The sequence below is a fragment of the Lepidochelys kempii genome, chromosome 9 (genome assembly GCF_965140265.1).
Source record: "Lepidochelys kempii isolate rLepKem1 chromosome 9, rLepKem1.hap2, whole genome shotgun sequence".
NCBI lineage: Eukaryota > Metazoa > Chordata > Testudines > Cheloniidae > Lepidochelys > Lepidochelys kempii.
This window is the reverse complement of record NC_133264.1, coordinates 74,216,728-74,236,428: the sequence shown is the minus strand read 5'-3', so window position 1 is coordinate 74,236,428 and position 19,701 is coordinate 74,216,728. Positions and strand designations below refer to the sequence as shown.

General features: G+C 38.9%; 1 protein-coding gene across 1 annotated transcript in view; it reads left to right on the top strand.

Annotated features, from left to right (window-relative positions):
* LOC140917643 (connector enhancer of kinase suppressor of ras 2-like) overlaps window positions 1-19,701 on the top strand; it is a 463,215-nt gene that overhangs the window by 199,460 nt on the left and 244,054 nt on the right. The window contains exon 8 of the mRNA XM_073360900.1: window positions 9,561-9,620. Coding sequence (XP_073217001.1) covers window positions 9,561-9,620 — 60 coding nt within the window. The remainder of the gene's footprint in view (window positions 1-9,560; window positions 9,621-19,701) is intronic.

Here is a 19,701-nt window from a genome sequence, read left to right as displayed (position 1 = left end):
TGGGAGTGGAACCAGGGATGGGGAAGAGACAGAATTAGGACAGGGACAGGTTCGGGGTGGGGGTGGGGGGATGGGACACAAGGACTCAAGCTTGGGGAGGACAGGCAGAAGAGACTGTGCCCAAAACAGTAAATTATCCTTCAGAACCTGAAATGGAACCATTAGGAAAGGAATAGATATTATGACATTTTCTATGTTATTATCACTATATAAATCCATGGTACACCCACACCTTGAACACTGCATGCAGTTCTGGTTGTCCCATCTCAAAAAAAGATATATTAGAATTGGAAAAGGTATAGAGAAAGGCAACAACAATTATTAAGGGTATGGAACAGCTTCCATATGAGGAGAGATTAAAAAGACTGGGACTTTTCAGCTTGAAAAAGAGACAACTAAAGGAGGATATGAAAGAGGTCTATAAAATCTTGAATGGTGTGAAGAAAGTAAATAAGGAAGTGTTATTTATCCTTCACATTACAGAAGAAGTGGGGGTCACCAAATGAAATTAGTAGGCAGCAGGTTTAAAACAAACAAAAGGAAGTACTTCTTCACACAACACACAGGCACCCTGTGGAACTTGTTGCCAGGGAATGTTGTGAAGGCCACAAGTATAACAGGTTTCAAAAAAGAATTTGATAAGTTCGTGGAGGATAGGTCAATCAATGGCTATTAGCCAAGATGTTCAGGGATGTAACCCCATGCTCTGGGTGTCCCTAGTCTGAGTGCCAGAAGCTGAGAGTGGACAGCAGGGCATGATGGATCACTTGATGATTGCCTGTTTGGTTCATTCCCTCTGAAGCACCTGGCATTGGCTGCTGTTGGAAGACAGGATACTGGGCTAGATGAATCATTGGTCTGACCCAGTATGGCTATTCTTATGTAAATGGAAGTCAAGATTCTTGAGTACCACCATTCTTCTATGGGCGACTTGTGGGCTTCATCCCCATCTGTTGCTGGGCCGCACAAAGGATGACAACCTACTGTGTTAGCAGTTACTCAGTTAGCTCAGTGTCAGAGGTTTGTGTGGTGGATCCAACCCTGCTGATAACTCATGTGGGTGTCAATATGCTACATGATATTTTTTTCCAGTTTTGATATTTTAAAAAACAAACAAACATGGGAAACAATATATACAAAAGCTACATTAAAAAAACATTTTTAAGGTTGCAAAGTCAAGCACCCAAAAGTTAGGAAATAGCAGAATTAAGGTTACTTATGCAACCTTAATTTGTCACCCATGTGCATATACATTATGATTTCAAGAGCAGTGTAAGAAGGCCTTGGTGTGAATGAGGGCATCATAACAGTTTATATTTTGTTTGTTTATGTTTATATCTATCTATCTCAAGCCCCAAATGAATAGTTGGGAGACAAGCAGACTTTCTGAAAGATTTATCAAGCCTGCTTCTTCATTTTTATTGGATCTGAAATCTCTCAATCCACACCAGAGGCCCCCAACAATCCATCCAGCAAAGCCAGGGAACACCAGACTTAACAATCCTTATAGATCTATGAAAAAACCCAAGCCTAGCAGAAACATGTTCTATGGGATTTTAGGCTCTGCTGGAGGGCACGACTTACAGATCTAAATGCTAGTTTTGGAGCATTTTGTTTTCCTGGAGCACAGGTTCAAAGCTATGGAGGATTTGCTCAGTTCTGCATTCCTCAAAGGTTAATAAACTGAACTCCAAGCTGTTTACAGTAGATTTTCAGGCAAAATCTCAACTATAAAGTACTGTCTGCTCTCTGTGGACATTAATGAGCCCATGATGCATTTTGAAAGAACAGGGATTTGCGCCAGTGTCATATGAATATTCCCTTCCTGTTACTGCTGTGAAGCGTCCTGTATTCTGTAAGGATGTGATGTTGCTTCCATTAAAATGCATAACAAAACTTCTATTAACTGTAATAATGCAGGACTGGGTGCCCTCTGTATGAAATTTATAAAATGTTTTAAGATGAATGTTTTTCTGTATAAATGTAAAATATTATTGCAGTACACTCAATTTTGGGTTACTGAGTCAATATGGCTTCTTTAAACCTTGCTTACAGTGGAAACATTTTACAAAGAATTTCCACCATTGTTCACACTTCTTCAACTCCAGAAGTATTAGCAAGAGTTACAGTGAGATCTACAAAACAAGCAAGGTCGGTGGGGAAGGATGCTTGATGGTTCAATTGCTCAACTATCATATTTCATTAATACTATATTTTGGCATGGTATATATAGGTATTAATTGTAAGAATTTTTTTAGAAATATATTTCTATTTTAACTAGGCTTCTTCATTATAGAATGTGCTTTATGTGGGAACATCTCAGTGGTAAAGCAGTGATAAACTCAATGAAAACAGATGGCCTGTTACATCTAGAGCAAGGTCCAGCTGTTCTGCCTAATTCTACCTATGAATGTCAGTTTAACTAGGTGCTTTTTATTGGGTTTACAACATGTTAACAGAAAGTTTCTCAGCAGTTCTGGAGTCCTTTAAAAAAAGAAGTGCCTGAACACAGGGCAGTCAGAAACCCTCGGAGGGAGCAAGCAGGGGGGCTCCTGCAGGAGGCCCATGGGAGCAAAGAATGACTCCCTGTGGAGACCACTTCTTCCTTGCCTTCTCCCTAACTGTGTTCGGCTCCTGCTTCCCACATAGGACAGAAAGGAGCCACCTGTCCCAGGACCAGCAGAAGTACTGGAACACCACTGTGGCTCGTTAAAAAAGCACCGGCACAGAATTTCAGTGTGTTATGGCATGATTCAAGCACTGTGTCTAAGAGACCAAAAATTTTGCAGTCATATACAAACTTTCAAATGGAGCTACACTCAGAGCCAAAGGTAGATTATTCTGCTTTTAGTAGATAGTGGAAAGAAAATTCTCTCTGAAAATCTTTTGTTTATCTCTGGCACACTTTAGGATCCACGTTATAAACAGGAAGTTTGGAGGCTTGGGCTAAACATATTTCAGTATCGTTTAAAATTGAATTTAGAAGTTCAATTCTTCCTCTTTACAAAACTTGATTTAAAATAATGCAGCGCAATCCCTAAAGTGTATTGCCTTAAATTGTCCTTTAGAAACAATATATTTCCAATTCTCAGTGTCATTTTACACTGAAGGGTAAATTACCTTTTAAGGATCTTCCTTCCAGAGAGAGCAGCCGAGAGCTGAATTGAACTGTGTGTTCACTGCATAACAGGACAGACAAACACTGACAGTCTGCATATCAAGGACAGGGTATTTCATGAAAAATGTTTATAGTACTGCAAAGGGTGATTTGAAGTGCCATCTTTTAAGTGGAACACATTTGACAATACATGCCCCGGACAAAAGAAAGAGACAATTACTACAAAAAAGTGCTGATATTTTTCAGTGTTCTAGTCAAAACTTTCTCCCCAATGGAAAAATACAGTTGCACCTATCACATTCTACATACCAAAGTATGTAAAAAAAGAAAAACTGAATAAAAAGAGGAGTCTTTTATGGCTTTACTAAATGAAAGTCCTTGTTGTCATAGGAGTGTAATTTGTAAAGTGTATAAGCTGAAAATGGCTGTGAACTTAAACATTGGACAGTAACAGACCATGAATCCCAGGGATTATTGAACCTGGTGATGTTCTAAACAAAAAGAGCTCTCAACCATGTTTGTAGCTGTTTCTATCACGGACTCAACAGACATTCTAGGCTTCAGAGAGACATATACAGTGACAATCCTAGAATCTTATTATGTAGATAAATAGGTACCATGTATTACTATACATAAACTTATAAAAATAGATTGCCATGATAAAAGTGTTGTTCTTTGTAGTTTAATTTTATTCACATTTGTATTATTCTTTCTGAAGTACAATTTTAAAAATTCTCTTTGTCTTCACATCTTGTGATAATAGTTTACAAAAACAGGTGCAAGCTCATTTTTCTTTTGTGGAGACAAGGGATCAAAACTTTTTATAATACAGCCTCATTTCAGTGTTTGGGGGTTCATGCATGTAACTCCTCAAGCACAGAGAAGAGCCTGTATTCATTTTTTTTATTCCCAGACTCACCAAGTTAAAGAGAATTGCAGATATCAAAAGATACATTCTTGTTCTACCTAGCCGCACAATTAGTTCAAATTTGTGCAGATTTTGTAGCAAAAACAGTATATGCAAGATATAAAAAAATCAGTCAAACAAATTACATCTCACTCACATGGAATTGATTAGATCTAGGTCATAGGTATGGAAATGTAGAGGTGCAGCAGGCATGTGCATAATGTCTGATGGTTGTATTTGGGAGTTTGACATACAAATTTATTCAAATTCTGGAAGAGCAATTTTTTTTAAAGACCCAGATCCATGAAAATAGAGGATAACAACAAGATTTTGTGATGCTTTACTTAATGTCAGGCAAACATTGGCATGATAAAAACAGTATCTACTAACTTTTAAATCTGCAAGGCTGAATAACTTGTACCTAAGAGTTTCAAAACAATTGGCTGAGGAGCTCTTTGAACTATTGATGCTGATTTTTAATAAATCTTGGTATGCTGGAGAAGTTCCAGAGGAGATATAAGCTAACATTGTGACCATACTTTTTAGGAAAAAGCATAAATAGGATGATCAGGGTAATTATAAGCTAATTAGTCTGACTAATGCTGGGAAATATCATGGAATGACTGATACAGGATTCTATCATAAAGAATTAAAGGATGGTAACATAATTAATGTGACTCAACAGTCAACATATTTAGGCTAGAAATAAGGCACACATTTTAATAGTAAAGGTAATTTTACTTTTGGAACAGCTTACTTAGGGATGAGAGGATTTCCATCACTGGAAGTCTTTTAAATCAAGATTGGATGTCCTTCTTTAAGATGTACTTTAGCTCAACACAAAGTTATGAGTTTGATGTAGAAAATGCTGGGTGATACTTATGCTTTATGTTATGTAGGAGGTTAGCCTGATGATCAGAATGGTAGGGGCTGGCCTTTAAATCTGAGAGTCTGTGGACATAGTTCTGTGGGAAGTAGGTCTTGTCAAACAGATTTTACAGTATATCATTTTTTGATGAGATTACAATTTTGGTTGATAATGGTGTGTTTAAGTCTATTATGTGTTGACAAAATATACTGAGACTTCTGTAAGACATGTGACTTTAAACTTCCTGATCTGATTTAAAAAAATTAGCAGTATACAAAATCAATGAAGCACTTCCTAAATAGATTAAAAACTGCCTAACTGATATAAAAGTAAAGTTGTTAACAAAGAATCATCATAGTGTTTCTAGTTAGGTCTCTCTGGAATCTGTTCTTGGCCCAGTGATATTCATGATCTTTTTCAATGATCAGAGAGGAAATTATAAAATCTTTGCTGGTTGGGTTTGCAGATAACACAAATATTAGTAAGGTAGTAAATAATAGTGACAGATCAGTTATATAGAATGATATGGATTGATGATAAGCTGGGTTCATTCAAACAATATGCATTTCATATAGCCAAATTTACAGTCCAACATCTAGGAACAAAGAATGTGGGTCACACATACAGGATGGGGGACTATATCAATAAGCTCGCTTATTGAGCAGGGCATCTCACTGGGAGCACATGACACCAGTGCTCTGGGATCTGTACTGGCAGCCCATTGGTCTCCGGCAGAGGTGATCCGTGGGGGGCATGCTGGGTCATGTGCCCTCCAGATTCGTTGCTTGGTTTGTACTGAGCATGCTCAGTAGCACTGCTGAAGCCAGCTGCCCTTACTCTGCACCACCATTATCAGCAGGCACGGGTCATCTCTGGTCTCTGGATGGAGTTTAAGATGTTGGTTTGTGACCTATAAATCACTAAATGACATACAACTGGCCTTGCTGATAGACTGCCTCTCTCCTCAGGCCATACTGCTCAGCCACAGTCAGGAGGGTGCACTTGAGCTGGATCTCCCTAGTTATCAAAGAGAAGGGGCAGATGGTAGGGAGTTTTCTGTGAGAGCTCTGAGACTCTGGAACTTGCTCACCCATCATCAGGAAATGGCCGAGGGTATGTTTTCTAGATGACGAAGTGGACAGGTGGCTGGCTGACTGTATTCCTGTGGAACTGATTTCATTTAATTGTATTTACTGTATAATTAATTTTGTTAAGGCACCTAGTGTCTTGGATAGGCATCTTGAGTAAATCTAAATAAATGGGAAAAAAATCCTAAAAAGTAGTGACTCTTAAGAGGACTTAAGGATTATAGCGAATAAGCAACTGGACATGAGCTCCCCGTGTGATGATGTGGCTAAGAGAGCTAATGTGAAATTTGTAAGTAGAAACAGGAGAATATTGAGTAGAAGTATGGTGAAGTTATTACCTTTTTACGTGGCATTGGTCTTTAAATCCTTATTTCGTGTCTTTCTCAAAAGTGTGCTTTAGTTCAACCTGATCAAACTTATAGGCTTGATGTAAAAATTAATGGATAAAATTCTGTGTGTTATGCAAATAGTCAACTTAGAATAGATGATCATAATGGTCCCTTCTGGTCTCTACATCTATAAATCTTAATTATATATTATATAATTATATTATATAATATATAATTATATTATATATAATCTTAATTAATTATATCAAGACTAAGCTTGGCTTTTAAGCTTTAAATAAGTGTGGTCCAGTAAAAATACATGATGCTATTCATAAAGAAAAAAGAGGAAATAAACTTTTGTATTTCTTAGGAAATAAGAACGAGTATTAGAAGTAGATAGATAGTTTCAGAAGCAAGAGCAGACAGGTCGACCTATCTATCTGCCCTTTGTGAGATGGTGTACTGCCCTTCCAGGTTTCAGGCACAGAAATCATATGGACTTGAAGTACTCCATACCAAACTGCTCTCAAGAAAAAAAACGCAAAACATTGCAATTATATCTACAACAGGTATATAGTCAGATTCAACAGAAATTAATAAACTGGGTGACGTGAAAGATTGTCTTCATTACAATGCCTTAAGCTCAACAGCCTGCTGATCTTCTCGTGGAAGGACAATGGGAGGTCAGAGGCACAAACTTCAGAGCCTAGAGGAAGGTGTCTTGTCCAAATAGGTGGAGGAAGTATATCTTTATCTCTTTTAACACTTTCTTTCTTATTTTTCTTTCTACTCTTACTGACAGAAGGAAGCACTAAGCCTTGACCTAATATGTTTTAGTTGCATTTTGTTCTTTAAGAGATCTTTTAAATATAGAACCCCAGAAATTGGAAGAGTTGGCTGTAAACCAGAACCCAGAGTTCCTGGTGTCTGTGAGTACATCTCCCTGGTGATAAAAGCCACACGGCATGGCCACAGCTGGCCTGGGTGAGCTGAATCGGGCTTGTGAAGGCTAGCTGTGGGGCTAAAAATTGCTCTGTAGATGTTTGGGTTGGGGCTCACAGAGTTCCAGAGTTCAGGCTTCAGACCAAGCCTGAACATCCACATAGCACTTTTTCAGCACTGGAGCCAAAGCCCAGTGAGCTCAAGTCAGCTGACCCAGGCCAGCTGTGGATTTTTTTATCCCTGTGTAGACACACTTTGTTTGTACAGCTAACCCAGGCAGTGCTAAACCATCCACCAGCGAACTTGCAGTATCATAGCAGTTTTTCTTGGGTAAATCAGTGGTCTGCAACCTCTGCTAATAAGGATAGGGGTCTCAAAATTACTTTTTGGAGCCCACCAATTGTCGTCATGTTCTAACAGTATGTTGCAACATGTTGACATTTATGCTGTGATGTTCCAAGGGAAGAATTGGTCTCAGTGAGAATTGATCCTGAAGCAGAATTCCAAATACCAGAGCATTCTTTCTACTTTTTCTGTTTGTCAGTAGCCAAGCAGAGGAGTTGACAGTCTATCACAAACATGAAATGGAAATAGTGTTTCTGTGAATCAGAGTGTTTTGCAGTACCATATCAATATATATTTAACCCAGTTAAATTAACCTATTTCTTTCGTTTTTAAAGAAAGTTTAATACAACAGAATATCATCCTTTTTCTGGTGCTCATTTGTAGTTTGAAAGCGAATCCCTAGTTCCTAATCTGACAGTCTTTACTATATTGAGTAATCCTTACTAATGAGATTAATTCTGTTGAAGTCAATAGAACTACATAAATCAGTAAGAATAAGGGCTTGCGATAGTGGATATTGGATAGCAAAGAAACTATAATTGTTAGTCTTCCTAACATTCAAGACATACAATGGAAAAATTGCAGTGTCAGGACCCTAGCATTGAACCCAGGTCTCTCAGATGGTATCTTTAGCCATTGTGCCATGGCAATGCATCAAACTGCTGCCCCAACCAACAGCCTTAGTCCTAAAGGCTTACAGGCCCACAGCAGCCAGGCCTCTGATTGGATGGACAGGCACTACTCTCATTGGGTGCCTGGGCTATATAAACACCCCAACAGGAAGAGGAAACTGTCTGAGTGACAGACCATTGCCTGCTGATTAGACCACCTTGCCATGCTTCTCTGCCTGAGCCAACTTGTTGCTTTGCTGTTTTAAAGAACAATGTTGCCATGTTGCCTGACCTCGACTCCCCAGCTCACTGACCCAGCCCCTTGGATTGGATCTTCTGGCTGCTGACCCCTGCAAGAACGACGACAATTGCCCCAGGCTGCCTCCAATACAGATTAACCTGTTGGCTATCCAATGACTCATGCACACTTGACTACAGCTCTGGACTGCCTCCTTACCCACCTTGGCCACTGGGCATTACAAGAAGTTTGCAAACCGCATCAGTTGGCAACAGTTCAGCTGCTGTTGATATCATTTCCTCTCCTAAAAGTGTAACTTGTGATTAATAAATATTTTATGCAAGCAAAACTTCTTTGACAAAAGTATCAAATTCATGATCGACATCTTGGTAAACTATGAACTGTTTTTGTTTTGTTTTTAAAGCAAGTAAAATATGCTAGGTACTTTAGAATGATTTTGCAACATTTATGTACAGTAGAAGGGACTTCAGAATCCTTCAGAAGAGGATGATTTAACAGCACATTTCTACCTTGTCAGCATTAAACTGAAAGCTCAAGTCTTGGGGTGGTACGTGACACTTCTATTAAGAGGCAAGAGTGCTAGCTGCTGAACCTTACTGACACACCAGGCTTTATCTAGTTTTATTTTTTACTGACTCAATAGACCTCTGGAGTATGGGCTATTTAAGTTTAAAGCCTCTATTTCTGTACTTTACCTAGGTTCTGACAACTTTAGTTCTTTTTCTGAGATTAGTAAAGTAATAAACATCTGTGCATTTCAGATGCCAAAATGAGTCCAGCTTCTCCTATCATGTTAGTTTGTTAAATCCTGTCCAAAAGATTTCTTATCTGCTGATGCTGGAATTAATGGAGATGCATCCAAAGGAAGCATGTATTTTTATACTGACTCTTAAGATGTTTTTGTTTTAATTTTGTTTTGCAAATTTTATTCAACCATACTTTGCTCTAATCAGCTGAAATGCCTTTGACTTTAATCCAGAACAAGCGTTCTTCCAACATCACTAGTTTGTTTACTGCAGTATTAGAGAGCTAGTTTTTTGTCGCAGTAACTACTCACAGATGCTAATTATTCCTTCTCTTGCCATTTCTTTAGGGGATGTATATCAAGTCAACATACGATGGGCTGCATGTTATCACTGGGACTACTGAAAATGTAAGATGCTTTATTCCAATGAGACTTGTTTATTACACCTACAGTTCGTAAAAGACATGTATCAACAGTATATTTCACATTATGAAGATTTGTTTTAAATCAAGCCACTTTTTATTAATGCTTTAATTTTTTTAGTATCTTCATTATTATGTAAAAATATATATATACAGCAGATGCCGTTGAATAGCAATGCTGATATCAACAACTTCTAGTTAATAGCAGTGTTTTGCTGGGTGCCAGTCCTGTCCCATTGACTTTAATATTAGTAGGATTTGGATATTGGCAACAGGCATGCCACTTATTGACAGCTTTTAGACATGGAGGGATAGCTCAGTGGTTTGAGCGTTGGCCTGCTAAACCCAGGCTTGTGAGTTCAATCCTTGAGGGGGCCACTTAGGGATCTGGGGCAATAATTGGGGATTGGCCCTGCTTTGAGCAGGGGGTTGGACTAGATGACCTCCTGAGGTCCCTTCCAACCCTGAGATTCTATGATTCTATGTCTTCCCTGGCTGCCGCCCCACAAACCTGTCTGCAGCTGGGAGGGGAGGCTTCTGTGAGGGGGCAGCAGGAGGGAGGACACTGCAGCCCAGCTGCCAAGACTTTCCATGGGGAGCAGGGGTGCTGGAGGGCTGCAGGGTACCTCTCCTCGTGCTCTTTGGGTTGTGCCCTGTCCTGGCACCATCTCAGTGCTTCCTTCCTTCCCACAAAGCCCCAGTGTTGCCATTCTGCAACCAGGGTAGGAAGAGCTAGGATGTGCTGAGCACCATCTGTAGGCAGGTTTGGAGGGCTGCAGCCTAAGAAGGCACTTCAAATAATAGCAACTCTTTTCTGAGAACCAACAGGCTGCTAATAAGCAGAATCCACTGTGTTTCTTCCTTAAAAGATGTACATCCTTTTAATAGTATCTGTTTACTGATTTTAAAACCATTAACATTATATACATAGAAACAAAATAAAATGAAGAGCAACAAAGGCCTTAAAAAACCAAAATCCCACACGTTGACCCCACCACACTTCCCTAATGAGCTCGTGTACACAATTTCCCACTTGCAAATTTTTGCTTTTATAGGAGATAAATTTTTCGCACATGATATTGTTCATTGTTGTCATTAATCTTATATAATTTCTGTCATGTCAAAATGTCAGTCTTCTAAATCATGACTAAAGAGATATTCCGCCTGTTCTGGATCAATTTCTATGCATAATCAAAGGCAATTGCTATCAATTTTTAAAGACTTTTTTTATCTCATGTGTCGATAGAAAAGCATGTAGTAAATATAAGTCAGACTCGGTAATTTCTGATTCTGTATTTTATAGACTTTATCAATTTTGGTAGAAATGTCTCTTAGGTCATTTCTTAATGTGTCCAAATACTAACCTGCACTGTTTCTTAAAAAAATATAATTTTAATATATTATAACTGTCCAAGCACTGATCATCACACACCTGGACTACTGTAATCACCTTCTCTGGGCTTAATGCCTGCATTCTTCCCCCCGTCAAGTCCATTCAACAGGCTGCTAAAATCATTTTCCTAGTCTGTCATTCTGACTCTCTCCCCCTCTCTGTCTTTCACTATGTCAAACACAATTTTTTGTCCCAACTTACAAAGCCCTCCACAACTTAGCTCTCCCCTTCCTATCCTACCTTTTATATTATCATAAGATTGACTCCTGCCTTCGGTTTATTAATGGTGTAAGCCTCTGATTCTCCATTTCTCTTACAAGCACCTTCACATTTTCTCCCATGCTGCTCCTTACAAATGAGAGAAACTCCCAGTCAAAATCGATAAAGCCAGCACATAAGCCTCCTTCATGTCCCTCCTCTAAACCTGCTTCTTCCATAGTGCATCAGGAATGGCTTGGCAGGTGGAGAGTTGTGATTGTTGTTGCTGATTGTCTGAGAATCATTGCACACATCCTCTTTTTTTTAACCCTTTCTCTCCTGCTCCACAACTTGACCCACCATTTGTTGTTTCCACCTATTATGTGTTGTCCTTTCGATTGTAAGCTCTTTGAGACAGGGACTTTCACTTTCTATATTTGTACAGCCCATAGCACAGTAGGGCCATAACCAGACACCTAGACAATATGGCATTAAAAAGGTTAAATATTAATAATATATGAAAAATATTCTACTTAGTAAACATCATTATATTCAGAGAGTTAGCTAAAACAGAGTGGAGTGTATCACATACTTTTCATATTAATATTTAGTACATTTCTTACATTGTTAGTTAATTTTCCCAGTGAATCTCTCCTGTGAGTTTTGTGTAAGTTGGCTATTTTTATATAGAGACTTCATGCTAAGAATTTGGCATATGTCTTACTCTATATTTAGTAGTGATGTACTGTAGGCTAGTATTAATGTATATATTAGATCATAATTATTTCTAAACTTAGTAATGATATGCTGTAGACTAGGGTTGCCAAGTCTGACTGAAGCTATTCTGGGAGATGTTTTCCCCAACATGACATAATGTAATTTTATTAAAATATCCTATTAAAATCTCCAAGATTGCTTTCAATAGTCACTGGGAGATCAATGCTGATTCTGGGAGATTCTAGGCCAATCCTGGAGGGTTGGCAACCCTACTGTAGACTGGTATTTCCTAAACTACTGAAAAAAGATAAATGAGTATCTCTCTTTTTCACAACTAAGATGAGGCACAAATATATCTTTTCCTGGCCTTTAAGAAGGCCAACTGTAATATGGGGCAGTCACAGGGTGACCCTGGCCCTTTAAGAGGGAGCAGCACCAGAGTACCTGTGCCTAGTTAGCTGACCCCAGTTCAGTTTAAAAGCAGGCATCTGGGCCAGAGGAAGATCCAGTGAGAGAGAGACTGTCACCTGGTGAGTCAGAACTAGGAAGCTGCAGGGTGTAGAAGCAGCAGGACTTCCAGAATTTTCTGGGAGGGCAGGCAGTGAGTGCCTGGGAAATACTGCAGAAAACAGGAGCAGCCTAAGAGGCGAGTGAGTGAGAACCTGAGAGGAACTGTTCGTAAAATGGTATCCAGGGAGAAAGGCCTTGGGTGATGGTGCTCAGGGAACAGGGCACAGAAGCAGGCCCACCTGCCAGGGTCCCTGGAAAGGGGAGGCAGTGAGAGCCTGAGAGCTAAAGGGGGGGAAAGTCCCCTGGGGACTGTAGCCAAGGATGAGTTGAAAAACTCTTTTTGTTTGCTTTGCCTATGTTTGAGAAATAAAACTCCCCAGAAGAAACTGTGGGCATGCCAGTTGATGCTTTGCCAGCTGGGGAGAAGCCCTGCCTTTTTACAGGCAGTTTATTTGTGAATGTATATCCACCTAATACCTGTTTAGTTGTGCTGCCTCAGACACAACAGGAAGGTTTTGCATGTACATACAGTGTCCATGAATGATGCTGAAAAGTGCCAAGCACCTTCAACTGCCAGAATTGGGTAGAACAGACATTCATAACATTACAGAGTCAAAGATGAGAGCATTTGCTGTTTGGCAGCCCTTAATATACTACAATGGTGCTATTTATATACTAACATTGCTATGCAATGGTGAATAATTTTCTGTTAAATGTTCTTTTGCTTCCTTGTGTAATCAGAATGGATTGTAAAAATGTGCTAGAACTAGTCTTAGCCAACCTAATCTAATCTAAAGGTTAACAGGCTTTATTAACCACGGCAGAAAAATGACCACTGTTGACTTTTAGAGGAGATATCAGGCAAATGTGTACACCTTTCACTCTGTCATACTACATTTGCTAGGATTGACTCATAGAAACTGTATCTTAAACTCTTTACAGAATTAGGTCATAAAAGAAATCTAATTGTGTGTGTGTGTGTAGTGGTATAGATAATTGAAGCAAACAGACATATGCCCAGAAGAAAATTTGACAGGCATAGGCAATAGTGGAAGATACATTTAAAGAAGAGATTTGAAAAGTAGTCAGTGATGCACAGATATAGAAGGAGGTCTGAGGTGATAGGCACTGCTGAGGAGAAAACGATCATGCTAACAGTGGAAAGATTGTGGGAAAGGGAAAACTGAGACCGGGACTATATGAGAAGGGAGAGTTGGAAAGGAATAGGAAGACAAAAATCTATGGGGGAAAAATAAAAACAAGGCAAGGCAATTTTGAACTCAATACAAAAATAGATGGTTAGCTAGTACAGTTATTTGAGGATGGAAGTGGGAATTCCCACTCTTTGGTATATGTGAGAAAGTAGCCTGCAGAATTCTATACATTCTGGAGTTTGAAGAGCTGAGGCCTGTGGAGGGCATTGAGGAGCATATTACATTATCAAGAAGAAAGGAAATGAAGTCATGAACTGGGATTGCGGCAGGGAGGGAATCAGGTCAGTTGTGTATCCAGGCAATGTTGTGAAAATATTGAGGCATATTTACAGATAGAGGAGAATAAGGTAAAGTAGAATACTAAACTAGTTGATGTTTAGTTTAGGGTTGGTAAAGGATAAAAAGGGCGATACTTGGTGTATGTATCTGTATGGGAGGGAGGTAGAGAGAGTAGATGGAATTTGTTTTGCTCCTTTTTCCTGAGAGAAGTATTTCTGTTTTCGAGAAATATGACCGAGGTCAGTTGAGATGAAGCCATAGTTTCTTTGCAATAGACAAGCAGAAAAGGTGTATAAGAATGAATTATTTAAGGCATTTAAAGATATGTGAGGGGAAAGCTATCCATGTACTCAAGGTATTTAAAGTTTGAAGATCATAATAAGATGGTTTAGAGAGAGGGTAGACTGAGAAGAGCAGACATGTGAAAACTGAAATTTATGGGACTCCAAAAATCTTTACACAATTTATGAAGTCACCAACTGAAGACTGATAAAGAGTGCATGATAGGAATGGAACTATTCAAGGAGGGATGCAGAAGATGTTATAACAAAGTAGGATGATTCTGAATTGAATGCTGGAAATTAATTCCTCTCATTTGTCATGGGAAAGGCAGTGATAAAATGGCAAGTTGTATGGGTGGAGAAGATTGTTGTTTAATTGCTTACAGAAAGTTCCAAAGAAAATTTTACCTGCAGTAAGCTGTGTGTACTTCCTTTATGAAGTGAACCATTCCTGATAAAACTGGATTAGGTGGAGGTGAAGTTAAGCTTGCCCTCAAATAGGCACCATTGTATCCTTGCTTTGTCCATCAACTGCCATAAAGATATGAGAGAGGTGAGAGGGAATGTTGTAATGAATTAATTAAATCTCATCTTACTGTATTCTCAGCAATATTAGACCCATCAGAAAAAGGTACACAGAGATATAGTTGAATGCTTTTGAAAAACACATCTGTGTAAATCAATGGAACTAATCATGGAATGAGACGCTGTTGAACATGACTAAAGATGACAATCTGGCCTGCAATAATTAAGATGAAGTCAGAAAAATGTGTAGCTTCCAAATTCCTACCTGTTGCTTACCTCATAATTTATAATTAAAGGTTTCAGAAAGGAGCATGGTTTCAACCATGAAATCCTAATGAATGTGATAGACCTTTCGAATTATGACTGATGAGGAGCCATCTCTCCCGTTGTTCAGTTAGTTAATACTTTAGAATAGCATCAGTCACAAATCCTTCTGCCGACATACAGCTGTGTAAAGCCCTGAACAACAGTATTCAAACTCTATAGAGCAATTATTGAAGTTATGCCTAATTAGTGCTCAGACTGGAAAAATAAAAATGCTGCTAATAATTAGCTGAAGACAGTAGGGCAAAGGCCAGTGTGGCACGCTGTCCCATACCAGTGTAATTCTACACAGCATTGGTTAATTTTTAATGTGACATTAAGTAGTGGATTGTCAGAGAAATCCACAAGAGCAAAGAAAATTGTAGTTTAAAGATTAAATTTTAATTTTTTACCCATAACAGTACTCTGTGTACTGTGCACCTATACCAATCTCCCCCATTACCGCAGCATAGAGGGTGTGTCAGGAGGATAGTTCTTAGTTGATGTGTGGTCCCTTAGGAAGCAGAGCCAGCTGTTGTCTCAAAGCTGCATGAGACCTGAGGTCAGGGCAGCTTGAGAATCAGGCAGCTATAACCAGCTTCTTCCCCATCCAGGAGCCCTTGGCAAAGGGGAGAAACTGACTCCTAAAATAGGGAGGAAAAGCAACAGAACAAGGAATTAATACAGTGAAAATGAGCAAAGGAAACCTTTGATTGAATATCAGGAAAATTTTCCTAGTGGTGTGAGATTTATTCTAACATTGGATAATCTCCCAAGGGAACTAGTGAAAGCCTCGTTGCTTGAATCGTTTAAAACTGGCCTTAATAAAACTGTAGGAAATTACTGTACTGTGCACTAGTAGGGAGATAGACCATGTGAACTAACTGGACTTCTCCATCTCTATTTTCTATTACTCTGCATTTTATGGATTAATTTTATATTGCTGTTTAATTGCTTGGACCTAAAAATGCTTAATTAAGCTAAATTCAAAGACTGAGTTTCATGACAAATAAAATTAGAATAGATTTTAGAGCTAAAATGTAGGGTGTAGGGAAATCATACTAAGCTTAAATGATCCCTGTCATTTTGGAATTTTTTAAAGAAAAGCCTTTTATATTTAAAATACATTTGTTAATGTAAAATTAGCAACTTTCTAGTAAACAAAAGGCTAAAGAGAAAATTTCTCTGTAAGCAACTTGTTTGTGGTATAATCGGGGGGTGGGGGGAAAGGTGACAGGGAGGAGGGAAGGGGAAGAAATAGTAATGAAGTTTTCAAATCCTGCTCCTTGTTTCAGCTCTTTCCTCGTGATAGTAGAGTAACTTGCTTCAGACCCTTACACTTCACGAGTTAATGATTTTTCATTAAAATAAGTTTTATATTCACACATACACAAAAGCAAAATATTATTGCCCGTTGGCTGAACAAAGGCAAATTTCAGAGGCCTTGCAGCAGCTCAGTTTCCATTGTTGGAAAGATATTGATATCATAGAGCCTGTATGGTGTAATTTATTTATACAGTGTTCTAATCTACACTGTATGTATGAATCCTACATGCAGTGTTGTTATAGCCATATTGGACCCAGAATATTAGAGAGACAAGGTGGGTAAGGTAATAATTTTTTATTCGACCAATTTCTGCTGGTGAGAGAGACGAGCTTTTGAGTTTGCACAGAGAGCAACCTGAAGAAGAGTTCTGTGTAAGCGCGAAAGCTTGTCTCTCTCAACAACAGAAGTTGGTCCAATAAAATATATTACCTCACCCACCTTTTTCTCTACATATGAATCCTGTAATTCTTAAACTAAGAAAGACCAAACAGCATGCTGGCAAACTCTGAATCTAACTCTGAATCTAACTAATGGGAGGTCATTATTATTTTGAATAACTTTTAATTTATTTATTACTTGTCAAGTTTCAAAAATTGTACTAGGCACCTCACAAAACAAAGATTTGGACCCTATCTTGAAGAGCATACAGTCTAAATTTGATATGATACAAGAAGTGGGAGTCATCTACAGACAAGGAAGAAGGGCATCAGAGAGGGTAAATGTGTGACACATTTTAGAGTAACAGCTGTGTTAGTCTGTATTCGCAAAAAGAAAAGGAGTACTTGTGGCACCTTAGAGACTAACCAATTTATTTGAGCATAAGCTTTCGTGAGCTACAACTCACTTCATCGGTATGCATCCGATGAAGTGAGTTGTAGCTCACAAAAGCTTATGCTCAAATAAATTGGTTAGTCTCTAAGGTGCCACAAGTACTCCTTTTCTTTTTAAGATCACATTGTGACTCAGGAGGTGATTTGTTTTGATGTTTTATTTATATTTTCTCCTCCACACACACACTTCAAAGAGGTGAGACAGCAGAGTTAGTCTTTAAGTGTGATTTAAATAAGGCTTGTCAAGCAGCATTGAGCAGAGAGTCTAAATCAAAGGGACAACATGAAAGAGGGACAACATGAAACTGCAGAACTGGAATTAATTTACAAAATTGACATCATCAAATTAGGCTTGAATAAAGACTGGGAGTGGCTGGGTCACTACAAAAAATCATTTTCCCTCTGTTGATACTCACATCTTCTTGTCAACTGGTGGGAATGGGCCACATCCATCGTAATTTAATTGGCCTCATTAGCACTGACCCCCACACTTGGTAAGGCAACTCCCATCTTTTCAAGTGCTGTATATTTATACCTGCCTACTTTTTTTCACTCCATGCATCTGATGAGGTGGGTTATAACCCATGAAATCTTATGCCCAAATAAATGTGTTAGTCTCTAATGTGCCACAAGGACTCCTCGTTGTTATCCCTGTTAATGAATTTTACTCTAAATTACTGATAAGTTCTCTCAGCCTTTACTTCATCTTAACATAGTATTGGTATCTGAGAATATGTGTTAATACACAAAAACATTGTTGTTAAACAGTTTAGTTTGCTACACACACACAACATGCTTGACACTGAACTAAAAAATAAGGAAATGAAAAGTTAAGCAAATACATACTCTCTACTGGCAGTACATAACCTCCACTCACAGGCACACATCTTACCATTACCACTTGTTCAACATCCACAGCAACCTTAACTCTGCCCCCTGAGGGTCTCCTTTACCAAACTACCCTCCCATCACACCAGACTACTCCTCAACTTTCTCTTGCTCAATTCTCCCTTCACTATATCACCATCCTACTAATTGTGGATGTTTGATGTATCTAATCAGATGTGCTGTAGTCCGGAAGCAGTGAGAAATAAAGGAAAGTGGAGGAGACTTTTATCTAAGGAGACTTTGTAGACTAAAGACTACATACATGTTACAGAACAGCTGAACACTATGAAAAAGGTGCCCTGTCCAAGTCCACTCCTAAGAATCAGAGAAAAATCCTGGCTCATTTGTTCAGTGACTGCTGTTTGGGGTTGACTTTATGTAGCCAATAAGATGTAATAATAAAGGACCGGACAAGCTCTGAACATAAAAAGAGATATGTTCCCATTATAACAATACGAAACCTTTGATTTAGTCTAGGTTAGATGGTTTGCCATATCATATTCCTAGACCTAATGAGAGCAGATATTTACTGAAGTAAATAGGAGACTGGACAACCTCTGAAGCAGTGGCAACAGTGCTGTAAGCTAAGTCAATGAACTATACTTTTGTAAAACAATGGAATTATTAGATGGCGAGTGGTAATCCGTAGGGCTAATATAGTGGTATTATGCAAGAGGTTTCTGAGCTGGTGAAGTGCTGGTTCAGCAACAAATTGTTGTCAGTCCACAAATTTTCTCCTCAAAGTTTATTTTTGGGGGTTTTTTAGAGCGCATCGATTATAATGATAGCGTTATACTGGAGCGCATTGGTGGCTGCCAGGAGGCAAATTTTGATCTTTAGGCAATCACAGACCTTGTTGAAGCTGATGCCGGGGGGGACTAGCCATCCTTTATTCAGGATAAATGTAAGAAGCCTGTAAACTCCTGTCTGGAATAAGATAGTTTGAAACAATAGAAAACAATGCCAAAGAGACTAAGCCACATGCAAGGTTGATCAGAACCTGAATTATCTGGGTGGAGAGGTTTTCCCTGGGGGCTGATTGTGAATGCAGGGTCTGTGTGTGTCAGAAGCATCCAGAAAAGAAGCAGAAATTAGCAGAAAGCCAAGAGAGAGTTGCCAGGAAATTCAGGAGACATCCAGAAAAGTACTGGTAACATAGCTCTAGGAGGAAGCCGAGAGAGAGAGCTTCTTTTGGGCAGCTGAAAAGAGCCTAGAAATTTTGAGCAAAGAAACTGCCTCCTGTTGTTCATTTCCGCTGTGTTCAGGGTAACAGGACTTTGTGTACAGTCTTTGTAGAAAATAGGTTTGTACCAAAGAAATACTTGACTCTCTCATCAATTTCTCCTCTTAACAGAAACAACCTGCAAGGCCCTGAATATTGGTTAACTGCTCAGGCCTGGGGGGGAATACAAATAAAAAATAAATTAATTTACATAACTAAAATCCTCATCTCCCAGCATCTCTTATAACCCATTCCTGTAATAACTAGGTGTGGTGAGTTTTACCTTCTCAATAGTCTTCCAAAATAGGTACGTGTACCTCTGGGGGCATAGTCTTCCACTTTCAAAATATCAGGTAGCTGTTCTAATGGAATATTCTGTT